The following is a 12,219-nucleotide window of genomic DNA, read 5'->3' as shown; positions in this document are numbered from 1 at the left end:
GAGAGTGAGTAATAGGATTGCATGGCATGGGAGAAAGAACACTGATTTGGAAGCCAAAGGACTTGAATTCAGATCTTGCCTCTGATTCTTACTTATGTGACTTTGGAAAAATTACTTCCATCCTCTTTAGTTTCCTCATATGTAATTTGAAGAGACAGATTAGGTAATCTTTGAGGCCCCTTTCATCACTTCTAGATGATGATCCTGGTTTAATTTCTTGTTCTTCCAATAAGCTTTGTAATATTTGTCAAGTTAAATCTCAGTTCCCTTATTTCTTTATTGAAAACAATGATAACTGTACTACAGATTTCACTGGGGAGAGGGGCTGACATTAGGATGAAATGAGAATTATTTATAAGAAAATATTTTGTAGCTGAAAAGGACTAGACTTTAAAGGTGTTGCTGACAACAACTTTCTTCCTAGCAATTCTGTTTAGGGAAGGTATCATTTAATAGTGACATCATTAATCAGGGATTATTGTTCAGCCCTGGCAAAATTGCCTTTTGCTTACAATTTTACAATGAAAGAGTTTCTTTGTTTTTGGTTTAGGGAAAGAAAGAGGAGAATGAATTGAAATAAACACACAGAGAAGCAAATTCTCTCTCAGGGAAAGATATCCTTAGAAAGAATAGGGTGCTGCAATGTACCAGATATATCTAGAATCAAGTATTTCTAAAATAACCAAGGAAAGAAAAAGGAGAATGGTTGGGACTTTGAGAGTCACTAAATCAAAATGGGCAGGAGGAGCTAATGGTTATTCTGGGACAACACCTCAGTTTTTTTATTTTTCCAGATGGAATTGGAACTTCCTCAAAGACTATTGAATGGTTGGTAATGATTCTACCATATGCAATTTGTCAGTTGTCCCTAAAAGGAAAATGAATTTATATGTTTGTGAGTGGATAGGCTGTGGAATCAGAGGTCCTAGGTTCAAATCCCTTCCCTTATGCCTACTAACTATATTATAGAAAAGTCATTTTACCTCCATGAGGTCTCATTTTCCTCATTTATAAGATGACTTCTGTGGTCCCTTACTTGTATATATTCATGATGTTCTGTCTGTCTCTGTCTCTCTTGTCTCTGTCTCTGTCTCTCTTGTCTCTGTCTCTGTCTCTGTCTCTGTCTCTGTCTCTCTCTCTCTGTCTCTCTCTCACTCTTTCTGTCTCGCCATCTTTCTCTCCAACACATATAACATTAAAATATACCATCATGTTCTTATGGCTCTTATAAAGAACAGTTTTAGTTAATGGACCACAGAGCTTCTTGATATAATATCAGAGATTGAAAACCTACATTCCCTTCCCCTATAATCCAATCTTCTCTCCTTACCCAAATTATGCTTTCATTAAGTCATCATGACATTGAACCTCAAACATCTACTTTGAATGAGGTTTAGTCACCACGGATCGCCTTCTCACCCTTTTATTCTGAGGAGTATTTTCCTTTGTAACAATTAACTTCTTAAAATTCCACTCTTGTAAGACTTATCTTTTTCTTAGGAAAAAAAATACCGTCTTCTCTAATTATGAGAACCAAGGATAAAAAGAGGCATCAAGTTTGGGCTATTTTATGAAAATGTTTAATCCAACTGTTTCTTTGGAATGTAGTAGTCATAGTTTGGAATTTCAGTTACAGCTCAGTTCTAGGTGGATTTTATGCTACTCAGTGTCTGAGAATACAAACGTCATTTAAAGTTAAGGCTTCACTGTTCATTTTGAAACAACAATTTACAAGTGTCCTATTGTCATAGAAAATAAAAATTTCTGTAAAAAAAATTTGCACAAAATTTCATGATGGTACAAAACATGAAGCAATAATATACCCAGTAAAATGAAATCATTTTACTACAGAACTTTTTTTTTATAGTTTTTCAATAAAGAAAAAAATATGTTATTTTACAGTTTTAAAAATTATGAAACAATCTAAAACAATATAAACTGAACATTCTGTAACACTGCCTTTACAAATTAATAACTTTATAAACATATAATTTTTAAATATATTTATCAGTGCAAGATACTTTTTAATTTAAAGTTGCAGTATCATTTTTCCTTAGTTGAAGGCAACTTTTAAGTCCGTCACCTTCTAAGAAATGAAGTCTTTAGTGCTTTAGTCCTGGTTCTGGACCAGACACCATCGGGGACAAAACTTATTCTTCTTTTGTGGCCCTCCATACTTTACAAGAAACAAACAGCATTTCCAATCCAATTAAATCAAGATGAATGGGCTTTCCACACTAGGATGCAAATGTGACTCCCCAGTGTATCCGAGAGACCAGTCCTTATGCAGGAGAAGGGGGAAAGACCTATAAATCATTATATACAACATGACACAAGTACACGGAAAACAATTTCTTTGGGATAATTCACAGGCTGCCTTGATACCAGGAAGTCTCACTTGTTATGGTGTTAGGAGCCCTAAATCCTGCCCCACAGAAGGCTTCTACTTTGTTCAGTGACTTGGAAAGAAGCCCAGAGGCATTCATTCACAGGAGCCACCAGTTTCCCCTGGTTCTGAGTAAATTTTTGATAAGATTTTTAGTGTTTGCTACTTTCCTCATCTCAGAACATTTTCCTTTCCTGGTCCCAAGATTTAGAGTTTTTGTTTTAATTAACTACTAGCTTTTTTTTATTCCCTTCTCATCTTCCAACCAAACAGTTTCATTGGGGTTCAAAGGAACCTGACAACCTTACTTACTTAATCAACCTGACTCCCAAATAAGCAGGTTCCAAAAATTAGTATTGGCATTTCATGGCTATTGTTCAGCCTTTCTTTGAGGTGTCATTTGTAACCCAATTCAATAAAATATATGCCCCACAAGTCCCCAATTTATTTTTTCCCATAGAACCCACATACTTCTATTAATTTTGATTTTGATTTTGGGATAAAAAGACCAAGTGAGTAAAAAGTTGAAGGAAAAAGGATACTGTCACTTTACAGAGTTAACAAGAAGCCCAAAGTTAGACTTTGGGGGGAGTAAAATTAGGAATTTTCCCTTATTTATTTATTTTAAACATAAAGTCTAGTAAAAATCCTTTGCCATTGTCAGCAAATTAAAGCTGCAGGTTTCTTTCCTCTACAATGGCAAATGCCTATCTTTTAATAGGAGAGAAAAGACACAGAGAGATAAGAGAGAGGAGAGAGAGAGAGAGGAGTAAGAAGAGAAGAAAAAGTTTACATCTGAAAATACATTCCATATGAAAGGACAATAAAAGAGGATATTGCAGCTTTCTACAAAAGGGTCAAGAGACATGAAACTGAATTACAGAAAAAGTAGAACAATCAAAGCCAAGTCGCCCAATCTTCCGAGCCCTTGCCTTCCTGGGGGAGAGAGGGGTAACATTTCACACTAAAATATACTTTTTTTCTTAGGACGCCACCAGGGTTTGATTAGAGATAAGGGCTTCTTTTCACCAGAGGGAAAGAGTGGGTAGGTCAAGTGAATACAATGAGAACCAGTACAAACAAAAAGGCACTTTGGAGGACATAGGTTAGCCAGTGCCAAGGACTGTTTGCGTCGGTTTCCGGTGGTACCCTCGGGTCAGTTGCCAGTCACGGCTGATGATGGCACGTTATTCTGTATGGAGTTCACAAGCACGAAGTGGAGTACAACACTGAAAACATCAAGGGAGCTTGGACCGTATTGCTTCATAAACAGAGCTGACACACTCTACCGGTACTGAGGCGACAGTACTCTCTCAAGAAGACAGCCTAACCCTTCTTTGCCTATGCACAACACAGGGAATTATACACAAGTACAGGCGCGGGAGTCCGCTGCACAGCGGTCAATCCAATCTTTTCTGGGCACTGAGTTACAGGCAGCGAAGGGACCCCACGGAATACACTTGGTGACAGCATCTTGGATTTTGCACAGTTTAGAATCAAATCCATCAAAGGAAAAGGGGAAAAGAGAGAAGGGGATGGGGGAAAGACAAAAGGAGTCATTAAGTCAATCCTACTTGGTCTCAACACCAGCGTCTGATTATTTAAATCAAACCAACAGAAAAAGCTGACTGTCCATGGTTTGGATCGTTAATACAGATGATTGTTCAGGTTTGTCTGTCGGCTCTACTCATCAAACCTCCTGAGAAAAGCTTGGCTCAGCGTCATTAACGCATGTTTCAGCCTGTACAGTAAAGGAAGATCAACAGTTCCCCAGCACGCTCAAGTTATGTCCTTCCGCTTAAATTCCTCAATGTGTCTTTTTTCATCCCGGCTTTCACGCCTCCGAGTAAGTATTTTGTGTGTTCAGTTTGTCTTTTTTCAACTTTACACCATCCACAAGTTCAAAGTTGTAATTCTCCAGGGCAGATAAATTTCTTTCAGACATCCCATTGTGCCAACAGGCACAATATAGGACCACCCCACAAATGGCTCCCAAAAGGACACCGAGGGCACTCATGGCGATAATGGTAATGAGGATGGGGTCCAAGGTCTTCAACACGTTGCCCGGCTTCCTAGAAATGTTCTCATCGCCTTCTCCTCTTTCTTCATATCCTGGTGTGCTTCCTAAGGGGGAAGAGGAGAGGATAAAAATAACTTCCAGATGAAAGTAAACCAGAAAAAATGGAAAAGATGGAGGGTCTGCCCTTTCCATCACTAAGAGTCTTGGATGAATTTGCAAAAGCTGAGGTCTGTTCCCCAGATGGCTGGATGTGACTCAGAGAGCCTCAGTATCTTGTGGATGGGTGAGGTTACCCAGTCACAAGATGCTGAGACTCAAGGGATCTTGACTTGGGACCAACAAGGGCCATATTTCTTCATTCTAATTCAAATTTCCTTTAAAATTTAGAGTTTGGATGTGATATATAATAATAATAATAATAATAATAATGATATCTAACATTCATATAGTGCTTACAATGTGCCAGGAACAAAATTACTGTGTGTGTGTGTGTGTGTGTGTGTGTGTGTGTATAAGAATTATGTATGTGTGTCTATATATATATGAATTATAAGAACATGTGTGTGTGTGGATGTGTGTGTGTTCAACTTAGGGATTTAAATATTCCTTGTTCATCTGACTAACTTCAAAACTACCCATGAGAAAATATTCAATGTCATCCTTTCATGTGGTGGAGTCTCCAATCTCACCGTGTGTTTTATGCATGTGTTTGTCCTACCCAAGTATAAACTTTCCACTACACACAACAGTGTATTTCCAAATGTACTGTGATTTTATTCAAGGCAGAACAAAGTCTTCAAGATATACTCATTCTGAGTATATGTGTGTGTGTGTATATAAGAACTATGTGTGTGTGTATGTGTATATGAATTATAAGAACATGTATGTGTGTGTGTGCGCGCGTGTGTGTGTGTGTGTGTATGTGTGTGTTCACCTTAGGGATTTAAATATTCCTTGTCCATCTGACTAACTTCAAACCTAATGAGAAAATATTCAGTGCAATATACAGAATGAGTATATCTGAGAGCTAAAAGCAACTAGAAATTTGGCAAAGCCCAGCAAAGCTGGGTTGTGTTTTTGGGAGTTATAAGGCACGGCTGAGATACTTCATACTCAGTGGCTCCCAGTCCTGGTGGCTTCATGGGAGAAAGCAGCAGAGCTCTGCAAATCGGTCACTGGGGAAATCTTTGCTTTAGTGTGGTGCATAAGGAATTATTAACAGGGGAGCCTGGTGACTAATTACCTTGTACTAGAAAGGAGACTAAAAATGTTAATGTGAAACATGTTTGGTGTTTACTTAATGGTGTTCAGAACAACAGCAATTCTAATCAAAGAAGACTAAAAATATATGCAGTGAGTTCTTATGCAGGGCAGGGGAATACAAACCTAGGGACATATTAATACTCTATCCCTTGATGAAATATTGTTTTGAAACAATGTCTAATAAGGTTTACATGTCAGTATGCAGACTCTGTAACTAAGAACCGTGAAGAATATATTAATATGCTTGCTAGCCCAATGATAATACACCAAAAGCAATTCTGGATACAGCAAAAGTCCATGCATATCCATGCTGAATTCTGATATGGACTTGAATATGTGAAATGGTGGGGGTCTACTACCGGGAGCACCCATGGCAATGATGGTATGCTAGTCCCTTTTCAAAGTGGCAGGTAGTGCAGGTCAAGCTTGGTGCTTTCACTGGCCTTAGTTTTGGGGCCCTTTCTCTTAAACTTATCCAATATCTTCTGGGAGGCAGAATGGGAAGGTTCTAAGATTTGACTTTTTGTCTGTTACTTATTTACTTGTGTGATCTTGGGTCCTTTATGGACCTCAGTGTTCCTGCTTTTAAAAAGGGGGACAAGACTGGTGAAGTTCCTTTTAAACTCTAGATTCTATAAAAAGCCAAGTTTGGGGACTTTTGGCAATTCCTAAATGAACTGAAGGTAGAATTTAGGAAGATGAGGACTAATTAAAAGAAATTATGAAAACCAGTAGAGTTGTGGATTAGGAAGGAGAGCAAAAATAACAACACAATGGACTGTGCAGGACAGTTTGCAAACATTTCTAAATAATTTGCACCTGGTGAGTAACTAATAGTAAGAGTTTAAATTGGTCTTTAGATGTTAAGGCATGAAGACATTTTCTCTATGGCCTGGCCTAGATCAGAGAGAGCCATTAAATGTTCTGTTGAACTGAAATTCTTATGCAAAATGAAGTCATAGATATTGAATATTGAAAATAATATTGAAAATATTAAGGGGAATCTTAACATGGTATTTTACAAGAATCCAAATCACAGTCTGAGTATATTAAAAAAAAATCATTCCAGTTACAGATATCAATAACAAATACAGAGAATATCATGTCAGAACTGATAAGGAAGACAATTTTACCTGTTTCAGGATTTATGCTTTCTTTGTTCTTATTATCCACATCCATTGATTCTAATAAATAAAAAAGAAAATGGATAATGATAATTAAAAATGCAACATATGACATACATACAGCAATATGCATTTTTTAGGTTCCATTTGGATATGCCAGGAGACTGGAGCCCTTTGAAATGATTAGAAATCAATAGAAGGGTGATAGTACACATAAATTTGTTAATTAGCTAGAATTTGGCTTAAGTTTCAACTCCACTCCTCTTGTAGCAGCCAGGGTGAATAGATAATGTTTTTAGAGATTGGAAGAAGGAAGCAGCGATATAAATTTGATAGACAGAATAGATACAAGACCAGTCTTGGAGTCTAGAAGACTTGCCTCTGATCCATGTTGAATGTGTGATCTGAGACAAGGCACTAAGCCTCTCTGTGTCCCCAGATAACTTTTTTAGACCACAAACTAGGATGTCATTAGGGGAGGAGGGGAGTTTTCTCACAATGATTTCTACTTATAAGCAACAGGATGATCTATAGAGTCTTTGGAAGGCCATTAGCCAAATAGTCAATGTTCTGCATTCCAAGGGCAATTAGCCAGTTAAATGGCTTCAGTTCTCAATTTTGCTTTTTTTTTTTTTTTTTTTTTTAATATATATATCAACACTGGTCTGAATTTGGTTACAAAGACCAAGAGGTGACATTCTGGGCTTGCTACATGAAATAAGTCTGTCAGAAAATTAGCACAATTAGAATCAGTGAAGCCCTAAAACAAAGACTATGATCTTGAACAAGTGTCCTTTTCCTGTCCCCTCAGTTCCCAACTGACCACACCATTCTCTGAAATCCTAATGCACTCAGAATGAACCCCACACCTTGACAATGAGTTATTTTATTTGTTTCACCAATGCCAGTTTTGTCTCTTCTAGAGAGACCATTAACTTACTGGGAATAAAATAGCAATGGGCCATAGCATCTTGCATAGCTTCTATATTGCCTACAGTGTCTAGCATAGAGCAAGGACACACTGGGAAAACAACACATGCTTTGTGACTGACTTTTGGGACAATTGTATGGTATTTTCACTGGAGAGTGAAACAAAGGAGGGAAGCCAGAAAAGGATGTCTTCCTGCTACTGAGTCGTTATAGTGGTGTTTGCACTTTCTACCTGAAAATTTGAGCAATAAATATCCAATAAGTTGTATAACTGATCTTTACAAGGGATATTTCCTAGAGATTCAGGAGGGTTCATTTAAGTGGATATTGGATATAAACACAAATGAGCCAAATGACATCTCCATAACCCTCTATAGATTGTGCCCCACAGAATCTACTGGTAGAGAGTCCCATTTATTCTCTTGTAGTTCTATCCAGTTCTCTAGTCAGGCTAGTCTTATGAGTAATTATCAGTGGCCAGCACCAAAATATTAAGCATTATTCTTCCCTGTCATAACCTGATAAGTACAATTTATATCAGTCCACTGGGATATCAAATGTAATATTTCCTTTCATAGATCAAAGAACTAAGCATTTTTTTCATCGTATTTTTTTCAGTTGCTGCTATTGACCCAGTCATATTTCTACCAGCAGTTCAGGGTCTGTATATACTTAAACACATTAGAGAGAAATGGCTTTGAAAAGCAATGGAGTTTCCAAAATAACCCCAAATCCATGACAAAGAGCAGGTTTTAAATTGATGTCACTGTCCTCTTTAGTTATAATTAATGCAATGAATTTATATGATGATATATAACACTAAAGTTGGAGTGGAATAAATGAGGCTTAAGACAAATAAACAAGTATGCTATTTGAATGACATTAATAATGCTTTCTGAAAATAGTACAGAAAAGGAAGAATTATGGTCTAGATTCCCCCTCTATATTAAGCATGCTTCAAAATAGCACTAACTGCCTGGCTAACTTGGGGCATAAGGCAAAGTTCTCTTTATTTCATTAAAAAATAATTTCTGTTATTCCGAGGTAGAGAAACTTTTTAGCTATTTCATGATAATGCATGATGTTGATAAGATTCATTATTTACTGACCTGGCCTTAGTTATATTGTGTGCAGTCCAATTTTCCAAGTTCACGATGTGCATTTATACTTGAAATCATCCAATTGTTTAAATGCTTTAGTTACCTTCTAGGTATTTTGATACCAAAATACCTGGAAGATAACTAAAGCATTTAAACTTTAATGCTTAAAGTCACTGACCTTAAAAACACTGTTTTGGACCTTACCCAGGGAAGCAATCTGATATTGTGGATAATGAGCCTTGGAAACAGAAATAATTTAGTTCAAGTCTTATCTCTAACACCAACTGGCTAGGGGAACCTCAGCAAATTGATTAATACCTTAGTTGCCTGAGCAAATCTTTAAGACTAAAGCTATAGAGAAAAGTGTTGATTTGTAGTAGGAAAAGAAATTTTCTCACTTGAAGGACATGTGTCCTTCTCTTGTCCCCTCGGCTCCCAACTGACCACACCATTCCTTGAAATCCTAATGCACTCAGCTTGAACCACACACCTTGACAATGAGTTATTTGTTTCTCCAATGCCAGTTTTGTCTCTTCTAGAGAGACCATTAACTCACTGGGAATAAAATTGCAATGGACCATCCTTCTATATCATCCACAGTGTCTAGCATAGAGCAAGAACGCACCGGGAAAACAACACATGCTTTGTGACTGACTGTTGGGACAATGAGTTCCTCATACCAATTAAGTCATAAATCTAGTTTCTCTGCCCTATCTTTATAGACAGTGGCTATTAAAAATGCACCTGCATTTACTCTTCTACTTATTAGTGCATCCAAAGCAGGCTAAAGTCACGAAATGTGTGTTATCACACCTAGGAACCAAGTTGGGATGCCAACCAGGAGCTATTGCATTCAATAACTCTCTTCCCATTTGTCTATAAGTAGCAGTTAAAAAGAAAGGAGAAATAAAATCGACCAGTCTGTAAGCATTTATTAAATGTCAGCTCTATATGAAGTATTGTATTAGTCACTCATAAAAATGAGACAGAAGAACTCCTGGATTGGTATTGGGGAAGCTGGTCCATTCAATTACTATTACAAAGCTATTTATTCTGGAAACCATAAGAGATATGAGCCAGGTAAGCGTCTGTTAAGTTAGCTAATTTTCCTTGTGGGTCTCTGTGTTCATCTGTATTATATACATTCTTGAGTTATATCTGGGCTGGACTGTGAATTACCTGAAGTCTTTGGCATATAGAACAATAAAAAGTTGTGTTTGCTATCAGGGTCAACTAAAAGCATTGATAACATTTTAAATCTTTTTGATAACTTTTTTTGATAACTTTTTAGTTTGATAACATTTTAGATCTCTATTCTCTCTCTGTATATGTATATATATATATATATTATGTGTGTGTGTGTGTATACACACACACATATAGGGGTCTGATAATATGAAATAATTTTATTTTAAACATTATGATTCAACTGGCACACCTATTTCACTAGTACCTACCTAATACTAAAAACCTAGTTCCATATGAGTGAGATACAGACAAGAGCAGCACTGAGAACATTAAGACACATCTTCATTGGTCCCATTCTGTGTCACCTCATACTTACTTTTACAATCCTCCTGTGAAATGTGGTTATTAATACTAATGTCGTCAACTGCAATCCCTCCAAGGTTTCCTTTTCCGATTTCACCCTCAACAATCACCTAGCAAAGTGAGAAAATTTTCACATGTTTAACTGATAGTGCCAAATTGCAGTGCTTACAAATGCTTGCTCAGCTCTAGCAACAGCACCCAAATTAAATTCACGAGCTTTCACATAAGCACATGCTTTGCTCATCAATCGATATTAGCTGGTTGGTATGGTGTAGAGCATCACTTCACACATTCTTTTAAAAATAGAAACTTAAAACGAGGGGAAAAATAGCAGATGAAAAGGATGAAACATTGTGACTGCCCAGAAATAGTTGGTAAGGCAGCGTTTTCTGTTCCTTTTCAGGTAATTGCTTCTATTTGTGCCGTTTGGGAGACTATGACATATGCCGCCATTATCATTTTCACTGCAACAATATCCCAGACTCAGAAGGACGATCGCCATCAAAAGTCTTCCAGAATTTCTAGAATGGTTTTTTCTGTTCTCTCGCCCCTATTTCTTTTGCACAATCCCCAGGAAGTCTCACATGCAAAGGGAAACTTGGTCTGATCTCTCAGTTTCCGTAGCTAAAGTCTTTCAACACTCTCTAATGGACCATATGAATTAACTATCCCCATCTCAGGTAAGTCAATGTACCTGATAATGTTTCAGAGACTTGTGAAGCAGGACACGTCCTTCCTTCCAGTGGTTCCCTTGATGTCCAATGGCAGTCCAGAGTGTTTGATCATATTCATCTGGCTTCTGGTAGCGCAGCTTGACCCTCAAGGTGCCAACATGGGAACCCGACATGTGGTACCAGAAGGTCATGCAGTGGGCAGAGTTCTGGGAATAAACGATGGGGCTCAGCAGCCGGGCCACTTTGCCCTTCTGATTTTCATCAGCTTGGGAATAGATGAAGTTGCCATCTCCTGCTGTGACAATAAGACTGTGTTAGGAAGAGTGGCCACATTCACTGTTCTTTTGCTTTCTTTCCTTTGAAACGCCTCTCTCCCCTCCAAGCCTATTTTTCCCCAGGCTGAGCTGCCAGGACCCACTGTACTAAAGGGACCCTTCACAGGGAAACTAAAAAGTCTTGCTTGGTAGCCAAGACCCTTCTGTGTGCTTATTTGCAACAATAGCCTGATTAGGAGAAAAGCCTGGTGGTAAATCTTTATTCTGTAAAGCCTCATTAATTCATATCCTATTCATTTGGAACCGTGATCATTTTGTCATGGTTTGGGGATGAAGTCTGATTTCTTGGAGAAAACAAACTGTTTTTGAGCACCTTTAATACCTACTCCAGTAATGCTCATCTGCATACAAACATGGACTGGACTAATTAAAAGGGACTCTTGACTATTCATTAAAGCATATCCAGGACTGCTCTCCGATCAACATTTGTTGTAAATGTTTGTTGTAGTGGATTGAATTTATGCACTCTGCCTATAAATGACACTGTCCTGGGGACCAGCCAAATTTGAAAGAGCACAGGCTTGTTGCTAAGGCATCCTGTTTCCTCATGGTCAGTGATGATGATGGCAGCCATAAGATACTTTGTATATAAAGACTACACACAGGACACATGCATATATGTATAAATATTTACGTATTTATATATATATTAATAAATATACACATCATATCTCTATCATCTATGTTTATATCTATTTTCCTCTTTGGTCCTCACAATGGTCCTGTGAAGTACTATTATCTCAACTTCAGAGATGAAAGAGGCTCAAAGTCAGGGGCAAACCTCAAATTCAAATCTTCCTGATTCGTGCTCCATTGCATCCCTAGCTGCCACCAGT

General features: G+C 37.7%; 1 protein-coding gene across 7 annotated transcripts in view; it reads right to left on the bottom strand.

The window, feature by feature from the left end:
• Positions 1–1,564: 1,564 nt before the first annotated feature.
• Positions 1,565–12,219, bottom strand: part of NRP1 (neuropilin 1) — a 176,149-nt gene continuing 165,494 nt past the window's right edge. For 5 of the 7 annotated variants that reach the window (XM_031939716.1, XM_031939718.1, XM_023505042.2 and 2 more), the window contains 4 exons: positions 11,069–11,343; positions 10,388–10,484; positions 6,803–6,853; positions 1,565–4,510 (listed from right to left, as the gene is read on the bottom strand). In XM_031939716.1, the coding sequence (XP_031795576.1) occupies positions 4,221–4,510; positions 6,803–6,853; positions 10,388–10,484; positions 11,069–11,343 (713 nt within the window). In that variant the 3' untranslated portion in view covers positions 1,565–4,220. The remainder of the gene's footprint in view (positions 4,511–6,802; positions 6,854–10,387; positions 10,485–11,068; positions 11,344–12,219) is intronic. The other 2 variants (XM_012551217.3, XM_023505043.2) reach the window with 1 other exon arrangement.

The sequence above is a fragment of the Sarcophilus harrisii genome, chromosome 5, assembly GCF_902635505.1.
Source record: "Sarcophilus harrisii chromosome 5, mSarHar1.11, whole genome shotgun sequence".
Taxonomy (NCBI): Eukaryota; Metazoa; Chordata; class Mammalia; order Dasyuromorphia; family Dasyuridae; genus Sarcophilus; species Sarcophilus harrisii.
The sequence above is the reverse complement of the archived record's forward strand: the minus strand, read 5'-3'. Positions and strand labels throughout refer to the sequence as shown.